We start from the raw sequence: 21,103 nt of genomic DNA, 5'->3' as shown, positions 1-21,103 counted from the left end.
AGAATGTAAATTAATGTAATCTGGTTAGGTAAACAAGATAAAAGGGCAAGATAAGCCTGTATGGTTAAGAATATGATAGGAAAAAATGACGTAAGAAGATTGCTTGAACATACAAAATCCTGGTAAAGAGATCATTAGGAAATCTATAAAAGATCCACCCAATTGGAAAAATAATTATGAACAACAGAAGACACTGAATGTAAAATTGCAGAAAATATTTCAGCAATAGTATAACAATTTTAGGAAGCATACAAAAGCAATGATCCACTAGAGCTTATGAAAGAACAGATTTGATCCAAATCTGCCGCTACCCTCCCTCCCACAAGAGCTACATTGGACTGATGGCCATAACAAGACTCAAAACCAAAAGTCAGACCCGAAGTGGCTAGTAGGAAAAAAAAAACGCTAATCAAAACAATAATGCAAAGGATCAACAAAAAGTTAACTCCCAAGCTACAGCTTCAGTTCCAGTTCCAGAGAAACAAACATCCTGTATCACACCCTCTTCACTTTCAGCTATGAAAAGTAAGGGGAGTTTCACCCATTCACCAGGGTTTCACAGAGTTTGTGAATTACGTTCACAGGGAAAACGCCAACATGTAGCTAGCTGGTCCCTAACCTTTTTTCCCCTTACATTAAGGAAACCTGACCAGTATTCCCACTCATTATGTTGATCAAAGTCTGTAGACTGAGCTTCTCCTTCCCCTCAAGGAAGCCCCATCAGAGGTCCCTTTTCCAGGCAAGCAGTGGTTCTCTGGGACTATGAGAGATTTTTCCCTCTACCAATGCATTCACCACATCCAAAAACCTGCTTCTTTGCTCCCAACTTGTGTTCTCCCCCAACCCCACATCACTCTCTAGAGCTGAAGGCCCCAATTTCCAGACTTGATGTTTTCAGCAGGAGTTGTAGAATGAAACTGACTGCAGCCCATCTATAGGAGAGATAATTAATCAATTTCCTGCCTCTGATCCAGTGTTTGTAAACACAATTACACCCCCTCACTATATAAATTGTAGATTACTTTACTTGCCTTTATTCTTTTTCTCAGAAGCGAATAAAATTACTGTTGATCTACAGGGTAATATATCCAGACAACTCCAGATTTCACTTTTTCTCCTTCAAGAAGTTTTCTCAGCAGATCCCCACTAAGAAACTAGCAAACAGTGAGTGCTTTCAGGAGGAAGACAGAGAACCAAGACTGAAGCATTGCTTTCCATATTCAAGCATCTGATCTGGCTTTAAGAATCAAAAAAACAATGCTTCATTAAAATATAAATTGAAATCTAAGTGGCAATTTGCAAATTTCAATTTTGGAGGCTCCAAGAAGGCACAGTCTGAACTGAAGTGGCCTGACCTATCCCTTTTTCTAAACCTCAAAAGATTTCATCTGTTTAAGTAATGAGTACATGTAGAGACAGCAATCTGATATGTAAATCTGACTTCTCTTGGAAAAGGAGAGAGAAATGAATTAGTATCAAATGAAAATAGTAAACTGTTGGGTACGGCTATAACTATGAAACAGTTTATAAGAAGGTCTAGCCATGACAGCTTCAATCTCAGACTGTCCTAGCTTAAGTTCAATTTACTCGGAAAGTCGTAAAAAACAGATCTTGGGGAATCTTTGAGAGATATTTCTTATTAAGGTCTTAGGCCTATGAAAAAAGAATCTAAACCTAAAAAACGGCCATGAACTGATTCTGTGATTGTACTGGTTGATGGAAAAAGGAACCACCTGATATCTAGGGAGCAGGATCTCTCTTTTATCCTCTAGGTTCCAGAAGCAACGTGCATTTGGGCAGACTTACTGCTCAAAAAGTTTATTGCCATCAATGGTTCTATGGCCCGTGAAACAGAACACTTGGCTCAAGAAGGTGCTTTTATCCTCTAGATTAGTTGGATTAGATTTAAAACTGAACCTGGAAATTAAGTGGAATTAAGAAGAAAAGAACTGTTACAACCACAGTGAAAACTGCTGCACAGCAATTGTGTAGAGCTGGAAGTACATAATGCAGAAGGGTCACGAAGTATGGATATATGATAGACTGTCAATTGGACTGAAGAGAAGAGATTAGGAAACAGTTTACTGACAGTTACAAGTCCTTTACGCTTAGAGTATGGAGAGCTGGAGAAAAGATCATATTAATGTTAAGGAATGAGCTAGCTATTGGTAGGGTGACCAGATAGCAACTGTGAAAAAACGGGACAGAGGGTGGGGGTAATAGGTGCCTATATAAGCAAAAGTCACCAAAAACGGGATCCCTATAAAAACGGGACATTTGGTCACCCTAGCTATTGGTCCCTATGTAGGTAAAAAAACATAACAAAAAAAAAGGTACACCTTTACAGTAGGTAAAATTCTAGTTCTGCACAATAAATGAGTTCTGTAGGAAAGAAATTAGTCAAGCCTCAACTAGTCATTTTTAGTTGTGATTGTAAATCCACTGAATTATAAAATATAAGAATACTAAAGAACAGAAATGGGAAATATCCAAGACAAAAATACCTGAGTTGGTGGAAATGTTGAGACTGACTCAATTTGAAGGAAAAAAAATAATGTTGCAGTTTAAAAAAAAAAAAAAAACATTGGAAAACCAATGGAAAGAAACTTACAAGAGACTACTTTATTTTAAAATTCAGTGGAATTACAATTATCTCCAATGATCGCCCTGGACATGACCTCTGGGTTCTGCACCGCACTCCCCCACCAACCTTTGTATGAGACACTCCTGTTTTGATAAATTACTAAATGGACCATTTTTGACAATTTTGTTCTTTGCTGTGAAAGAGATACAATGCTCCCGATAGGATATGATGGAAGATTTGAACCAACAATAGGTTCACAGTGGCAGAATGGAGAAGGCAAGCTTAGTAGTAGCACAGACAAGAAAGTATACATTATGTCATCAAACTACAAATCCACGCCCCAGTGTCAAGTGACAGAAACTATATGGTACAGGAACAGAGTGGGAATCAACAGACGTTACTTATTTTTAGAAAAAAAATCTATATTCTTTCATCTTGCCAGAAAATCAAAAGAAAAAGGAACTTACTTCCTCTTCATCTGGTTCAGCTTCTTCTGTTTCAACAGCAGACATATTAATAACTGGCTTATTCCATGCCAACTTCAAATCCTGTCCTTTGAATCGAGATCCGTGAACAGCAGCCTGAAGCAAGTTAGAAAGTTCTTAGTGTCACATTTCTTTGTGAAAGGGAAATAAAATAATCAACAGTTGATCAGAGACCAAAAGTAAACGGACACTAAGCTTTTACTGGGGGGGAGGGGGAAAGGTGATTTTTACACATTTGTAAAACTGATTTATGAGCTATTATGGACAGCTTAAAATTAAATAGATTTACTAAATATATCATTACAGTGTATAGTTCAGGACTTGATAATCAAATGCATTTACATAGCTGTTCAGGTAAGAGTTTACAAAAAGTAATAAAAATACAGTATTAATCAAAATGCAAGTAAAGAAAATAAACTTAGCAAGTCATGGATCAATTCATGACATGGATAACATACTGTCATGAACACCTTACTGAATTTTGATCAGTGTTTCACACCCTTGAAAGATTGACACAAATTGAAAAAAACACTTAATACATTTACTTGCTACAAGAACCCAACCATCCCACAAATACAAATGATTCAATGTAACAAAAATTAAACTTTGTGATTATAACTTATTCTACTGGAAAATGTTCCACTTCCTGCAAACCCTTTGTAATTGAAATGTAAAAATTTTAACTTATGGGATATTCATGCCTTTCTAAGTACCAGATGCATTAAGTGGCTGCTTTGGAAATAGTATGTTCAAATTAAAGTAACATGAACTAGCATAAATCAGCGTTAGCAACATTTCGAAATAACTGTCACGGTCACAGAAGATTTATAGTACAATCTGAAAGTACAGCATAATGTGAAATGTAGAAACAATTACATGTTCAATGACATCTGAACATGAATTGTGTGATATTAAAGTCCCCAGGTATAAATTTTAAATCTGTACATATAAATTTATGATAAATTTAAAAGATTCCATGCCTATTAAAATGCAGCTCAGGAGTTTTTTGTTCATGGTCTCATCACAATGTCACACAACTAGAATTTTTATAAGTACTTATACATGACATTTAGGTTCAGAAACAACTTGTAATCTTTTGAAGAAATTACTGCTACATAAAAATGCAACATTTTATAGCTAGGGAATCCTCCTCTCCCTTCCAGACTAAAATGTCCACCACTATAAAACTTAAGCTTTTTTCAGCCAAAGGTAAAATATTACATTTTCTTCTGAATAAGCCCCAAAGAAAGCTTTTATGATTCAACTAGTTCTGCAACTAATCTTCATTACCAATTACTACTCTTAAAATCTGATTTACTAACAGGCACCAAACAATTTGTAATCCAACATGTTTTGAATTATAAAATGAATTTGATTTCTTTGAAAGTTCTATATTTAGTTTTACAAATCATACTAGAATGTGGGAGGGAAACTATGTAATAGCATATTCCTATTTCATAATAAGTCCAAATGTCTTCTCTCCATCATTATGAAAAAATATTGCCATATGAGCTTGCAGTGAAAAAGGCTCTTTCATGACGTTTACTGGATAGGTGGAGTTTCTCTTCAGTTAACGTTATACACACTTTGTATTGCTTACATATAAAAATTGTGTTAAAAGAATATTAACATTGCAAAGTCAAGCACTCAAAAGTTATGAAATGCCAAAATTAAGGTCGCAAACAATTTGGCTCCCTTGTGAGTATGCGTTATGATACAGTCTTTAGTTACACGATGATGTGCTTTTTTCCCCACAGAACACCTGCCTTGTTCGGTGGACAGCTTGGATGGCACTCAATACATAGATAACTATTCAATATTTACTTTTACCCTTAAGGTGAGAAGGAGTCTGAATCTCAAAGAATAAGCAATTGAATCAAATGGCTGTACACACTGTTATTGTGTATAAAAATATACCAAGGTCTTTTATGAAAGCTTGTAATGTTCTGACTTTGGTGGTCATTATGAGATACGTATGCACAGATTGCGGTATGAATTTACGCAATGATGTATATATAAAGCTGTGCTCATAATCTGTGCTGCAACATTCAGCAACACCTCTCAACAGGGAGGGGCTAGCTCCAAGCACCTAGTCCCTTTTAAACCAAGGAAAAAATACAAGTGATGGGCCATTACACTAATGGGAAAACACTGAAACAACTTGCAACTGAAAAGAAAACCCCAGTCTTGAAAACTAAGAAAGGAAGCTTAGAGTATGGAGAGCTGGAGAATCCCCCACTATGAATCACCATAGTCTGAGAAATTTAAAACCAACCAAACAAAAAACTACCCCTGCAAACATTGTGAAAAGGAAAGGGATTTGAAATGAAAGATATCCAGAATTAAAGGATAGTCTCAAAGGTGGGGGGCTGTCTATGAACCCTAGATCCCTCGTCAGGGGTATGGTATAAACTGGGAATCTGAGCAAAGGCAATAGGTAACCTGTCTTAAAAGGGATTCAAATGTGTAAGTGTAAGGTTGCGTCTATGTTTATTTTCTCCGTAACTTGTATGGTGTTTGCTTTCCTTATTACTTCATCTTTGACTCTCTGACTTTTCCCTCAAACAAACCTTTTATTTATTTTTTACCCCAAAAGGTCTCTGTTGTGCAAATGGTGTGTAGTGTGTCCCCCAAAATGAAGTAATAACTGGGATGCAGGTTTAATTCCTTTGGGAGTGACAAACCAAATGGGAAAAGTCAGTGTCTGGTACTTAAGAGCTTGGGGTAGATGGATTTGAGGAGACCTGAGACTGGAAAGGCTGTTGAAGTCATCCTGCAATGAGTATTTAGGCTGGCGGAAGCCAGGATCAGACCTTTATGCTTGTAAACTGGCTACTGGTGTCAAGGTTCTGAACCTTGAGAGCATAACATTAAGGCACACAAAGTTATACGGCAGATGGTAAGAGAGCCCCTGGACTGGTCTGAGTGATCCCCAAAACATCACAAATTGCATATACCAAAGGGGCTAAATCCAGGGACAATGTTAAAACTGGCATTTCCTAATTTTTGAGTGCTTGACTTCACTTAAAGTTAGTTTGTAGGCAATTTCCTAAATTTTTGGAAAAAACAAAGTTAAATACCATCACATGGAACCATACATAGATCATTACTCTGAGTAAGTGTGAGTTTCCTATACATTCTAACATACTTACCTGTCCTATGTATTTATATGGATACATTATAGCATCTGAATGCCTCACAAACTTTAATGTATTTATTTTCAATACCTATTAGGTAAGGAAGTGTCATCCTCATTTTACGTTGGGGAACTGAGGCACAGACAACTTGCCCATGGTCAAACAAAGTTTGTGACAAAGCAGGGAATTGAACCCAAGTTTCCCCGAGTCCCACTTATTAAAGCACTGCACTGGCATGCTTCCTCCCAATTAATTAACAAATTAACATTTAATAGTTTCATTAAATGTTTAGAAAGCAGTAATATTTAGGGAAAGTTTCATACTGATACATTATACCATAAGCAACCACTTCAATTTTATCTCAAAGTGAACTTGATGCTTTGGATGTATTAAATGTAACTGCATAGTAAACCCAAAGAATAATGAATTAGTTCCAAAATTAAATTTAAGTAATCACAACCTATATCATGTTAGAAATGTTGATGAATTGAGAAATTAAACATACATAGTCAAAACACATTTCTAGGACCTGATATACCCTACAAATTCCCAAGAAATCAAACTTCTATAAAAATAAGGGACATGAAAAAGTACATAAAGAAAACCCTTTGAATAACTTGTTTCATGATTCTGCATTTCTGATGTAAACTACAACGAGAGGGAAAACAATCAAGCCATGGGGAACTGAGGTAACTCATGGGCAAAAATAAGGAACAATCAACTTGTAGGGGGGTCCTGCCAAAGCAAGACATCCATCCATGAATTACCACTGGGGGGATGTCTTGCTTTGACTCATGCAAGCTATACTTTATACTTTTAACTAGCTCAGAATTTCCTCCCTCTTAAGGATTTCAGTTAATATGCTGGTTTGAAAGATTTTTTGAAAAAAAGTATGTTACTCAGTAATCTAATTTAATATAAAATCAAACCTGTGTGTTTATCGGATTCCTCTTTGATAATCAACTCAAAAGCAATCAACATAAGATTCAACTGTTCTGAAATTATACTTAATTCTTAAATTGAAATAATACTTAATTCTTACATTTAAATTTAGTTCAATTTAAGTATGGCTAATATGAGATATCCTTTTAAAGTACTTTTAATATGAAGAATATACTTACAGCTTCAGCTTCTGCTCTCGTCTTAAAAGTAATCACCGCATGGAGAGAAGAGTCGTCTATCTGGCAATCTTCAATTTCACCATATTGCTTTCAATAAGAGAAAAATGTAAACTAATTGAAAGATTCCTCTTCTATGCAAATACTGTACGAAGGGCTAGTCTACACTGGCAACGCTAAAGCACTGCTGTGGCAGCGCTTTAACGTGGCTTGCCTGGTCGCGGAGCAGCTCTCCCAGCACTCTAAAAAAAAACCACCTCCACAAGGGGCACGGCTCCTGTCTACACTGGTGCTTTACAGCGCTGAAACTTGCTGCACTCAGGGGGGTGGTTTTTTCACACCCCTGAGCGAGAAAGTTGCAGCGCTGTAAATAGCCCATGTAGACAAGCCCTAAAAAAAAAAAAAAAAAAAAAATCACATGGACTTGAAAATTAGATAGAACTGGAAATGATGCACACTGAAGAGACCTTAATGGTTAACTTGTCTTTGTGAGAAATACTATATAATTTTTATATGCACTTTAAAACACTGAACACTATAGTATTTGGACTCCCTTTACAAAAATTTACTAGTGCATACTATAAGAATGAATCATGGCTCTCCTCCTCTTCTCCTTCAGAGCCACTGACTCCATCAGTCTGTCAGGAAAATCTCTGCAGAAAGACTAATCTTGCAATGTGACCAAAAGGTGACAAGACTCAAATTCAGTCTCATCTCCAGTGACAGCAAGTTCCAGAGCTGAAGGTCCTCTACCAAGAAAGCTCTGCTCTGGTCCCTATGGAGCATACTTGGGCTCTATCACCTCAAGCATCCCTGACAATCACATCTGCGTAGTTAAGAGTGCAGAGAGATGTGGTCTCAGATAACTGCGCTCTAGCTCATTCAGGGTTTTACAGAAGAGGACCATAAAATATTTTAAACTATACATATAATATATATATTAATACAAACCAAGACAAACTTTTTTCAAATTGCTGTACAAGAGAAATATGATCTCACCATATTTTCTCTCAACTGGAAGTATTTTGGTCTGAAATATAGTTGCAAACACTGTAAGAGCAAAGCTACTAAAAACAAACACTGATGTAGAACTTTGTAGGCTACATGACGAAGTGCCAGAGGACTCTGCATCAATTTGTTGATAAGTGTCATAATATTTATGTTTATGTTTAAAGTACGATATTTTTTGAATTTTTATCTATTTAAATAGTCAGTTGCACAAAAGCATACATTTTAAGCTTTTCCCCCCAATTTTTATCAATTTAAATTGTCACAATTGCAGGAAACGACAGGTGGGGTGGTGGTCAGAAAATTATTTATTGACAGTGGATGTTGAGGTTCAAAACATTATAACCCTTAAAATGCAAACTGTCAACATGGCTTGTCAAAATATATGAAGTAAATATCCTTAAATCAAACAAATTCTCAAGCAGCATTTTTCTTACTTTGCCTATTTGTACATTTTTATTACTATCTAGGGAAGGTTTTTTCCCCCATTGGTTTGTGCATGTATGGTGAAATCGGCATTTACCCACATTTACAGATAAAAATCGAATCCTTCCAAGCATATGTCATCATGGGTCGCCAACCCAGCACCCACTGCCTGCGCATTAAACTCAACAACCAAAATTAGACTAAAGTATTATAGTCCACAGGAGATTAAACTATTGTGTGTGACAGGTAGAAAATAGTAGGGGGCCCAAGGTGCACCAATACCCAAGGCCTCTGCAATGGCAGGGAACTGATTAAGTGAGATATATCAAGATGATCTTGGCAAGTGACTCAGACCCCATGCTGCAAAAAGAGAAAAAACATCCAAAATCACTGCCAATCTGATGTGGGAGAAAATTCCCTCCCAACCCCGCAAAGTCCCCAAACACTTTTATTAAGAAGATAAAATTAGTTAAATGCAACACTATCCACAATTAAACCCTTTGAAACAGGGAAAAGCCAAGTTATGGGAGATGTCATAACTATAAACCTATGCCCACACAGCAGATTTCCACTGACAGATGCAGACTCCGCCTCTTCACAAGGAGCTTCCTTCTGTCTCCAGATAAGGAGACAATGAACACAATACATTAACCTCCCTCATAGTAGAATGCAAAATCTTAAAGGTGACCTTGCAAAGTTTTTTGGGAAAAATTTTGAATGGCACTACTGTGAGGTTATGTTTTTAAATCCTACTAGATATTTACAAAAAAAAAACCCCAAAGTCTTTTTTTCCAGCCCTTATTCTGCCTTGAAGTCGGTGTTTTTGAACACACACCTTTGCTTCTGCAATTTGTGTAACTATTTTCTGTGAAAGTGACATGCCAAACCCATGTTTAAAGACATGTTAATTACTGACTACAGACTGAGTTTGCCCCCTCTCAGTCTCTCTGTACAAAGAGGCAGCAATTTGGCTATGTTAACAATACAATCTAGCAGCGTGCAAGTTAAGTGAGATTATTATTTGCATCTGCTTGCTATGCAAATAGCACTGATGTAAGAAGGGTTGGAGCTCAAGTTCTTCTCACTCTGGTTTCCTCAGAGGAAGGGGGCAGAGCCACTATTTATTTATTTATTTAAACTATGATGAAAACAGATTGTCAAAAGCAAAGGCAAAAGCAGTTCTTCGTGGATCATAAATTAGTTGAAAAGGTAAACTCAAAAAAGCTTCAGAGGTCAACTTTAATTACAACTTCAGTAATATCAGCAAATATTCAGACTTGACATATATGGTTAAATGTGAGGTCTAACTTTCCAGAAAATTAACTCTTTACATTAAAAGTGGTATAATTATTATGAATTCTGATTTACATTTATTTTAATGCCTAACAGAGGAGTTTAAAATATTGTTTTAACTGAAAATCTAAATGTAATGTTGGCTGAAGAGTCTTATTAATGTCCTTATAGTAACTAGATAAGTTCCCCAATAATAATAAGAAGTCATTTCAATACATCTATTTGTATAAGCATACTCTTCTGCTGGAAATGTGACTGCTATAGAAGAATAAAAATTGACGTAAGATTATGTGTCTTATCCTCTAAGTCAACCACACCTTGAGAGCTTTGGGCCACAATTGACTCCTGTTCCTGGTACACTGGCTGTTCCTGTTGTGGTGAATGTTCAAAGGAAAACAGAAGGCAGACCTGACTGACTGCTCCACAATCTCAGTGCAGGACTCTCTCAGCCACCAGTAAGAACCACAAGTGCTAAATCTCAAGAGAATTGATTGTGACACAGCCTGAACTTATTTTTGAGAGCTCTGTAACATCACCAGTATCCACTCTGCAAAATGAATAGGTTTCTCCTTCATTGCAGGCTTGAAGAGAAGAGATATAGATCAGGCAATTTTTGCCTCTTGTTTGATTTTCAGTCCAACTAAATTATATGATGATATAACAGACTGCTGACAAATATAAACCCAGTATCAAATTTTGAACTGCAGCCCTAAAATTGAGAAGTTAGGAAAAGGGAATTCTGGCTTTGTCTGTGTGCCATTTTGGGAACACACAGACTTCTGGGAGTGGTACTAAGATCTTGCAGTTGTTGTACAGTTCTGGTCTACTCTCAAACTCAAAAAAGTGGGTATAACTCACTGAGACAGGACTGTCAGGCATAAATAAAGTTGAAGCAAGTGCATCTCCAAAAAGGCAGTTTGTTTACACATTATCCTGTTTTGTTACAACACAGATGTCTGTTAATCTCTTTTGAATATGGTATTCTGTGGTTTAGAGGAGTGGTCCAAGATTTCTTTTCATTCTTATACTCTTCCAGTTCTGGCAAAAGTCCATTACCAGTTGTTGTTCTGCATGATTTTTACCCAAGGACTTACTACTATCAACACTCTAACAACAGAATGCTAGGATACTGAATAATTGACAATAGAAAATTTTACTTCCAGATTCTCTTCCTGGTATACACAGCACCCACGTAAACAAACAAGGAACAATTTAGCATCACTTATGATTCTTTCACCCTTTTCCTATGCTCCTTTTCTTTGGCAGTGACTTTGGATCATTTTTCTCCTTCCACAGCAGGGACGGGCAAACTTTTTGGCCTGAGGGCCGCATCAGGTTTCGTAAACTGTATGAAGGGCCGGTTAGGGGAGGGGATCATGTCCCGGTCCCCACCTCCCAATTCCCCTCCTGCCCCGGGACTCCTGCCCCATCCAACCCCGCCTCTCATTCCTGACAGCGCCCCCCTCCCCCCCCCCCCCCCCCCGGGACCCTTGCCCCATCCAACCACCCCTTCTCCCTGTCGCCTGACTGCCCCCGGAACCCCTGCCCCTGACTACCCCCCCGCCACCCCTGCCAACCCCCCTTCCTTCCTGACTGCCCCACTCCGGGACCCTTGCCCCAATTCAACCTCCTGTTCTCCCCCTCGATCCCTATCTACACCCCCACCACCTGACCACTCCCCCCAAACTCCCCTGCCCTCTATCCAACCCCCGCTGCTCCTTGCCCCCTTAGCATGCTGCCTGGAGCACCGGTGGCTGGTGGCACTGCAGCCACGCCGCCTGGCTGGAGCCAGGCTACACCGTCGCCACCGCGCAGCACAGAGCACCGGGTCAGGCCGGGCTCTGCAGCTGCGCTGCCCCAGGAGTTCACAACCCCGCCGTCCAGGGCATTGTGCCGGCGGCGGAGTGAGCGAGCTGAGGTTGCGGGGGAGGGGCGGAGTGAGCGAGGGGCCAGGAGCTCGGGGCCGGGCAGGACGGTCCCGCAGGCCGGACATGGCCTGTGGGCCGTAGTTTTCCCACCTCTGTTCTACAGCATGGGGTGTTAGTCACTTTGCAAGATCGTCTTGATACATCTCACTTTTTCAGTTCCCTGCCATTGAAGAGGCATCGGGCATTGGTGCACCTTGGTCTGGACTATTTTCTGCCTGTCACATATTAATACTTTACTCAGCTGTTTCTAAAGAATGCCACCAGAGTTAAGTAAAAGTTCATTTTTTTCCTTTCCCTACCTTGTTTGAAGTCCTTCCATAGTTTAGAAACAGAAAGCTCTTTTTAAAGGTAGAGAACCTACTTAAGAACTCCTTGGTTAATTAAATACTGGATTCTAGTTGATTAGAATCACCCCTTGGAAGTTTTTCCCTGCACTACCACAAAACTACTAAATCCAAGAAGGAAAAATGTTGAAGTTACTACATACCGCAAAATGAGGAAGAAGATCTTCTCTATCACTTTCTGTGAATGCAGAGATCTCCAGTGCCCTCGGTCGATGATCCACAACTGCATGAACTGGAACCCCTCTTCCGCGACCCCGGCCTCGTATTCCTCTGCCTCTGCTACGTGATGCACCCCGACCTCGTGCATTAATTCCTCTACCACGACCAGAAGAAAGAATCCCTCGTTTGGCAGCCTAAAAAGTTTAAACATAACTTCAGTCCACAACACATATGATCTAAACATTATTTTCACCGAATTAAAATACAATCATGTTCCAATCACAATCTTTGTTTAATGTCAAATTTTGAGACTTATTCCTAGCAAGGTTTTGTTTCAAATAAAATTAAACATTTTAAGACTATCACCTTCAAAATTCAAGTAAACTAACTCTCAGACTTGTCCTCAGGAACCATTGTGAATGCCTTTATGATTCTGAAAAAAACGGTTACCTTTGTTATATGAGATGTGTTGCAAATCACTTAAGTGTGTGCACGCGCTCAGTGCATTTGAGACAGAGTTCTATGTAGCAGTACCTGTCAGGGCAGAGCATGCTCCCTGCACTGCTTCATGCTGAAGGTATAAAGGGTAGAGCTGCCCTGATACTCCTTCAGTTCCTTCACGCTGGCATTGTGATGAATACATTGTGAAGCAGAGATGAAGGGAAGATAGTGAAATAGACATGTGCAATGCATCTCAAACAACACTTATAATACAGATAAGTAACCATGTTTTCTTCTTTGAGTGCTTGCATATGTCTATTCCTCTTAAGTGACTCCCACTGTGGTGGTGGAACAAGGAGTCTGTTTGAAGAGAGACTACAGGACTGTTCTTCCAAAGTTCGAGTCAGTGCTGCAGGTAGCAATAATTGCATACTACTTGGCAAAAGCACGCACTGATGTCCAGGTTGCCGTTTTACAGATGTCTTCTATAGGCACATCTCTCAGGAAGGCGAAGAAAGTTGCTTGAGCTGTGGTGGAATGAGCTCACACCTTTGAAGGAGCTAAAGTGTTTGTTACCTCATAACTTCTTGCTATACACGGTTATCCAGTAACAAAGTCTCTGAGCTGACATCTGCCCTTTCATTATAACTGCACAAAAAGACATGGAGATTAGCTAAATGATTTAGTCCTGTCTATATAGAAGGACGGGGCACATCAGATGTCTAATGTATGGAGCATTTCCTTGTCCTTATGCATATGAGGCTTAGGGGGAAAAGGTGAGTAAATAGACAGCCTGATTAAGGTGGAAGTTGGACACCACTTTCGGAATAAATTTTGGATGTGCCCTCATGGAGACTTTAAAGAAAACAGTGTACGGGGTCTCCCACCATTAAAGCCTGCAGCTTACCTACTCTTCTTGCAGCTTCCCTACTCTTCTTTTAATAGCCAAAAAGAAAGCAACTGGCTGACAGGTAGGCTAAGGGGCAGGTTGTTAAAGGCTCAAACAGAGGTCCGATTAAAAGCTGACAATACAAGGGTCAAGTATCAAGGAGGAACCAGCTGCTTAACTGCAGGTGAGGGGAGAGTAAATTCTGTTTACCTGTTTAGAGAATCTAACCACCATAGAGTTAGAGAATACCAAACACTTTTCTATAGGAGGGTGGATAGCAAAGAAAGCAGCTAAAGGTACTCAGTCTGGGTTTGAGTGAAGTACTTGACCATAATGAGGATAGAGAATGTCCCCTTCCCTGCCTGGACAAAATGTTAATGTTGGTTGAATGGTCTGTGTAGGTCTGAGAAAAAATATTGCCCTCAATCAAGAATGGGCTATCAGTATAATCTCTCCCAATCCTGTTACAGCTTGAGTATGACCTTGTGTATGAGTGGTACTCGAGGAAACTCATACATCAGAGTTGACCTCCAGGGAACGAGGAAAGCATCTAAGAGAGCCTGGGCTCAGACTTGCTCTGAAATAGAACTGATAGCACTTTCTGTTCTGCCTTGTTGCGAACTGGTTCATACTGATAATCCCACACTTACAAAAAAAAAAATCTGAGTATACTGTGCTTCAATGACCAGTCATGATCCTCCCGAAAAGTCCTGCTGAGGTGGTCTGCTAGGACATTCTGAGCTCCCAGGTGAAATGCTGACAGAGTGATTTCATTCTGGATGCAAGAGTTATATAGGTGGATGGCCTTGTGACATAATGGTATGGATATGGCACTTCCCTGCCTGTTGACATAAAACATCGGTGTCACGTTGTCCTGGAGGGCTTGGATAGTTTGGTCTTTGATTCAAGGTAGAAAGACTTGACAGGCTTTGCGTATGGCTCATAGCTCCAACATACTGATGTGGAGTGATGATTCTTCCTTTGACATATAGTTTGTGTTTGAGGCTTCTCTAAATGAGCTCCATACCCTAGAAAGGAAGCATCAGTAGCCAAAGTAATGGATGGAAGAGGAGTTGAGTAGGGCAGCACTGCTCTATAAATCACTAGTGGGATTCTTCCACCTGTCCAGTGAGGCAAGTACCCTGGCAGTTATAATTAAATTATATTATAATTAAATTAAATTAAAATACAGCCAGGAAAGCTGGCTGTATTTTGAAGAAGCCTTATTGAAGGCGCAAGAACAAATCATCCCAATGTACAGAAAGAACAGCAAATATGGCAGGCGACCAGTTTGGCTTAACAGTGAAATCTTTGGTGAGCTTAAACTCAAAAAGGAAGCTTACAAGAAGTGGAAATTTGGACAGATGACTAGGGAGGAGTATAAAAATATTGCTAGAGCATGCAGGGGTGTAATCAGGAAGGCCAAGGCACAATTGGAGTTGCAGCTAGCAAGAGATGTGAAGGGTAACAAGAAGGGGTTCTACAGGTATGTTAGCAACAAGAAGATGATCAGTGAAAGTGTGGGATCCTTACTGAATAGGGAAGGCAACATAGTGACGGATAACGTGGAAAAAGCTGAAGTACTCAATGCTTTTTTTGCCTCCGTCTTCACAGACAAGGTCAGCTCCCAGACTGCTGCACTGCACAGTATGGGGAGGAGGTAAGTAGCCCTCAGTGGTGAAAGAACAGGTTAAGGACTATTTAGAAAAACTGGATGTGCACAAGTCCATGGGTCCAGATCTAATGCATCTGAGGGAGGTGGCTGATGTGATTGCAGAGCCATTGGCCATTATCTTTGAAAATTCGTGGCGATCCAGGGAGGTCCCGGACGATTGGAAAAAGGCAAATGTAGTGCCCATATTTTAAAAAGGGAAGAAAGAGAACCTGGGGAACTACAGACCGGTCAGCCTCACTTCAGTTCCCGGCAAAATCATGGAGCAGGTCCTCAAAGAATCCATTTTGAAGCACTTGGAGGAGATGAAGGTGATCAGGAACAGTCAACATGGATTCACCCAGGGCAAGTCATGCCTGACCAACCTGATTGCCTTCTATGATGAGATAACTGGCTCTGTGGATATGGGGAAAGTGGTGGACATGATTTATCTTGACTTTAGCAAAACTTTTGATAAGGTTTCCTGTAGTATTCTTGCCAGCAAGTTAAAGAAGTATGGATTGGATGAATGGACTATAAGGTGGATAGAAAGCCTGCTAGATTGTCGGGCTCAACAGGTAGTGATCAACTGCTCGATGTCTAGTTGGCAGCCGGTATCAAGCGGAGTGCCCCAAGGGTCAATCCTAGGGTATATATCTATCCTGCACTAGCCTACTGAGCACTACATGCCTGTGTGGACTAAATGCTCTGTAATGACGTCAATTTACTCTGTTTTGAAACAGGAGTAGATTAACAAGTTCTATGGAACTTTAGTGCATGGCAGCAGGGGCCACATGCACACTTAGTGCACAGCAGGCTAGTGAGGGGTAGATTTACAACCAAGTTTACTTTGAACTACGTGTTTGTGTACATAAGCCCCCAGCCTCATGGAACTCAGGACCCAGTGGTGTGAGGTGATGGATATCCAAGCACCACAAAACGGCAGAATCTGTCCCCAAAGGGAGGGGAAGAAAAAGGAAGAACTTATATTACTGGTTTTCTTCTCTCTCGTGGGCAGTGAAATGGACTGGTTCAATCCTGCTAGTTGCTGTTTAGTCAATGACTAAGAGGCAAATGATGCCTCCTCTGTGATATGAGACCCTATTTGACAGAATAAGAATGGGTTAGTAGAAAGGTTGTCATAGTAGTTGTTGTGGTCTGTATTGCTTCTTTCAGGGAGCTGGCATGTAGATCCCTAGTGAACAGTGTGGCAAGTGAGTCCCTGAGGCTAGGTCAGGCCTCATCTCCTCTCTTATCTGACAAAAAAGACCAGAGATCCCTCAAAGGGCAAGTCCTCAATGATCTGTTGCACTTCTGCACGTATGCCCAAGTTCTGAAGCCACAACAATCTTTTTATGGTGAATTTACTCATGGAGTCCCAATACATATAATCATATTTAGACAGAAGCGCCTCATAGTTAGAAATGTGCAACTGTAAATTCGAGTAGAACTATATTTTCCTGCCAAATAAATCTAGTTTCATTAGCATTTTTTCTTATGGTGTAGTGTGAAAATGTCTTTGGTACTAACATTCATTTGCAGCTGAGTACCAGGAAGTCCAAGGTTGGATGTGAACCCAATGGCTCATAACACTGAACAGGTACCTGATAGCATCTGTTTGTTGTCAGGGTAAGGGTGGCTGCAGTCTGCCAAAGGGGCCTGCAAAATCTTACAGTGCCTCATTAATAGGCAGGCTACTCAGTCTGGACCTGAGGACTGCAAAATATCACAGAGTTTGAGGACAGACTTCAGCACAAACTCGGCCTTCACTCCCACAGCTGCTTCCACCCTTTCTCATAAGATCTTGGTAAGTCTTAAAGTCATCTAGTGCTGGTGACAAGGACTCAAAGTAGTACCTCATCAGGAGAAGAGAAAGTATTAAGAGGAGACAGCTCTTCTACTTGATGGGATGGATTCCCACGTGAACTTTAGTCTGCAGGTTGGACCAAGACAAACTCAGGAATCATAGAATATCAGGGTTGGAAGGGACCTCAGGAGGTCATCTAGTCCAACCCCTTGCTCAAAGCAGGACCAATTCCCAACTAAATCATCCCAGCCAGGGCTTTGTCAAGCCTGACCTTAAAAACCTCTAAGGAAGGAGATTCCACCACCTCCCTAGGTAACCCATTCCAATGCTTCACCACCCTCCTAGTGAAAAAGTTTTTCCTAATATCCAACCTAAACCTCCCCAACTGCAACTTGAGACCATTACTCCTTGTTCTGTCATCAGGTACCACTGAGAACAGTCTAGATCCATCCTCTTTGGAACCCCCTTTCAGGTAGTTGAAAGCAGCTATCAAATCCCTCCTCATTCTTCTCTTCTGCAGACTAAACAATCCCAGTTCCCTCAGCCTCTCCTCCTAAGTCATGTGCTCCAGCCCCCTAATCATATTTGTTGCCCTCCGCTGGACTCTTTCCAATTTTTCCATATCCTTCTTGTAGCGTGGGGCCCAAAACTGGACACAGTATTCCAGATGAGGCCTCACCAATGTCGAATAGAGAGGAACGATCACGTCCCTCGATCTGCTGGCACTGCCCCTACTTATACAGCCCAAAATGCCAATAGCCTTCTTGGCAACAAGGGCACACTGTTGACTCATATCCAGCTTCTCGTCCACTGTAACCCCTAGGTCCTTTTCTGCAGAACTGCTTCCTAGCCACTCTGTCCCTAGTCTGTAACAGTCCATGGGATTCTTCCGTCCTAAGTGCAGGACTCTGCATTTGTCCTTGTTGAACCTCATCAGGTTTTTTTTGGCCCAATCCTCTAATTTGTCTAGGTCCCTCTGTATCCTGTCCCTACCCTCCAGCGTATCTACCACTCCTCCCAGTTTAGTGTCAGCTGCAAACTTGCTGAGAGTGCAGTCCACGCCATCCTCCAGATCATTAATGAACATATTGAACAAAACCGGCCCCAGGACTGATCTCTGGGACACTCCACTTGAAACCGGCTGCCAATTAGACATGGAGCCATTGATTACTACCCGTTGAGCCTTATAGTCCATTCATCCAGCCCATACTACTTTAACTTGCTGGTAAGAATACTGTGGGAGACTGTATCAAAAGCTTTGCTAAAGTCAAGGAATAACACATCCACTGCTTTCCCCTCATCCACAGACCCAGTTATCTCCTCATAGAAGGCAATTAGGTTAGTCAGGCATGACTTGCCCTTGGTGAATCCATGCTGACTGTTCCTGATCGCTTTCCTCTCCTTTAAGTGCTTCAGAATTGATTCCTTGAGGACCTGCTCCATGATTTTTCCAGGGACTGAGGTGAGGCTGACTGGCCTGTAGTTCCCTGGATCCTCCTCCTTCCCTTTTTTAAAGATGAGCACTACATTAGCCTTTTTCCAGTCATCTGGGACCTCCCCCGATCGCCATGAGTTTTCAAAGATAATGGCCAATAGCTCTGCAATCACATCCGCCAACTCCTTTAGCACCCTTGGATGCAACGCATCCGGCCCCGTGGACTTGTGCTCGTTCAGTTTTTCCAAATAGTCCCGAACCACTTCTTTCTCCACCGAAGGCTGGTCACCTTCTCCCGATACTGTGCTGCCCAGTGCAGCAGTTTGGGAGCTGACCTTGTTCGTGAAGACAGAGGCAAAAAAATCATTGAGTACATTAGCTTTTTCCACATCCTCTGTTACTAGGTTGCCTCCCTCATTCAGTAAGGGGCCCACACTTTCCTTGACTTTCCTCTTGTTGCTAATATACCTGAAGAAACCCTTCTTGTTACTCTTAACATCTCTTGTTAGCTGCAACTCCAAGTGTGATTTGGCCTTCCTGATTTCACTCCTGCATGCCTGAGCAATATTTTTATACTCCCCCCTGGTCATTTGTCCAATCTTCCACTTCTTGTAAGCTTCTTTTTTGCGTTTAAGATCAGCATGGATTTCACTGTTAAGCCAAGCTGGTCGCCTGCCATATTTACTGTTCTTTCTACACATTGGGATGTTTTTTTCCTGCAACCTCAATAAGGATTCTTTAAAATACAGCCAGCTCTCCTGGACTCCTTTTTCCCCTTCATGTTATTCTCCCAGGGGATCCTGCCCATCAGTTCCCTGAGAGACTCAAAGTCTGCTTTTCTGAACTCCAGGGTTCGTATTCTGCTGCTCTCCTTTCTTCCTTGTGTCAGGATCCTGAACTCGACCATCTCATGGTCACTGCCTCCCAGGTTCCCATCCACTTTTGCTTCCCCTACTAATTCTTCCCAGTTTGTGAGCAGCAGGTCTAGAAAGAGCTCTGCCCCTAGTTGGTTCCTCCAACACTTGCACCAGGAAACTGTCCCCTACACTTTCCAAAAACTTCCTGGATTGTCTGTGCACCGCTGTATTGCTCTCCCAGCAGATATCAGGGTGATTAAAGTCTCGCATGAGAACCAGGGCTTGCGATCTAGTAACTTCTGCTAGTTGCCAGAAGAAAGCCTCGTCCACCTCATCCCCCTGGATGGTGGTCTATAGCAGACTCCCACCACAACATCACCCTAGGAAGGTCTAGCTGTTGAGAGGCCTGAGAAACCGTAGAAGCCCCTGGAGCAGGATGGGGTGAAGAAGATCTGTGCTGAGATGGGACAAGTAGTGCGCTTTTGATGGACTCCTCAGGGTGCCCAATAGGGCCACAGAGTAAGGTGAGATGAGTCCCAAGGACAACTCTTGCAGTAAACACAGCAAGAAGTCCACCTGGTACGTGATCTCGACCATCTCACCAAGATTAAGTAGGCCAATAAGATTTTCTGGATCTGGTAAGGGAGGGATCGCCCCAGATATATTCGGAGTCAGACACTGGTCCATCATGCACTCCCTCAGACAAAGCTCTCTCAATGTTTGAGTCCTCTTTTAAAAGGAACGACAGATGTCACACCTTTCCCTAATGTGACCTTCACCCAAACACAACAAATAGCAGTGTTAGGAATAGAACAGTGCGGTAGCGCTTTAATGTCATTGCCCATTTCCCCCTCCTGCCGACGGGGGGTGGCACAGGCCAGCAGCATGGATGGATGGGCTGGCTGAAGGAGGCTGACCCCCAAGCCCCGCCCCTTCCACTCGAGTCCCCGCCCCTTCTGAGGGCCCAGAGTCGGGCCCCCATACCAGTAAGTGTTTAATATTACTTTCACCCCTGGCCTTCTGTCTCTAAATAAGTCAGTGGTGTACAGCCTGATGAATAGGGCAAAATACAAGATGTTCTAATTATTCCATGAACCCAGAGACAAGTAGTTTGCAGCCTTTTAATCCAGTTTCCTAGAGAAGCTGAGAGAGTATGTCATTGAACATAAAAACACAAGAACATAAGAATGGCCATCCTGGGTCAGCTGGGTCTTCTGACAGCGGCCAAGGCTTCAGAGGGAAAGAACAGAACAGGTAACCATCAAGTGATCCATCCCATGTTGCCCATTCCCATCTTCTGGCAAACAGAGGCTAGGGACACTTCATATCATAGTTTTGCATCCCTGCCCACCCTGGCTAATAGCCATTGATTGTCCTATCCTCCATGAAATTATCTACAAAGTTTCCAAGACTTATTGTCCTAGGACACCTCATCTACTATCGTGACAACATCTTTAGTATAATGGTCTTTAACCATGGCTTCACATTTTGCACTCTTGGTTGCTCAATCTCAAGAACTACACACACACACAGCTGATCAC

The 21,103-nt window shown here is 41.3% G+C and overlaps 1 protein-coding gene across 1 annotated transcript in view; it reads right to left on the bottom strand.

Annotated features, from left to right (window-relative positions):
- RBM26 (RNA binding motif protein 26) overlaps positions 1-21,103 on the bottom strand; it is a 103,138-nt gene that overhangs the window by 10,246 nt on the left and 71,789 nt on the right. Inside the window, exons 19-21 of the mRNA XM_008178530.4 lie at positions 12,467-12,676; positions 7,328-7,414; positions 3,052-3,165 (exon numbers count right to left, since the gene is read on the bottom strand). Of these exons, the coding sequence (XP_008176752.2) occupies positions 3,052-3,165; positions 7,328-7,414; positions 12,467-12,676 (411 nt within the window). The remainder of the gene's footprint in view (positions 1-3,051; positions 3,166-7,327; positions 7,415-12,466; positions 12,677-21,103) is intronic.

This window comes from Chrysemys picta, chromosome 1, assembly GCF_011386835.1.
Source record: "Chrysemys picta bellii isolate R12L10 chromosome 1, ASM1138683v2, whole genome shotgun sequence".
In the NCBI taxonomy this organism is placed as follows: Eukaryota; Metazoa; Chordata; order Testudines; family Emydidae; genus Chrysemys; species Chrysemys picta.
Note: the sequence above shows the minus strand (reverse complement) of the source record. Positions and strands in the feature narration are given on the sequence as shown.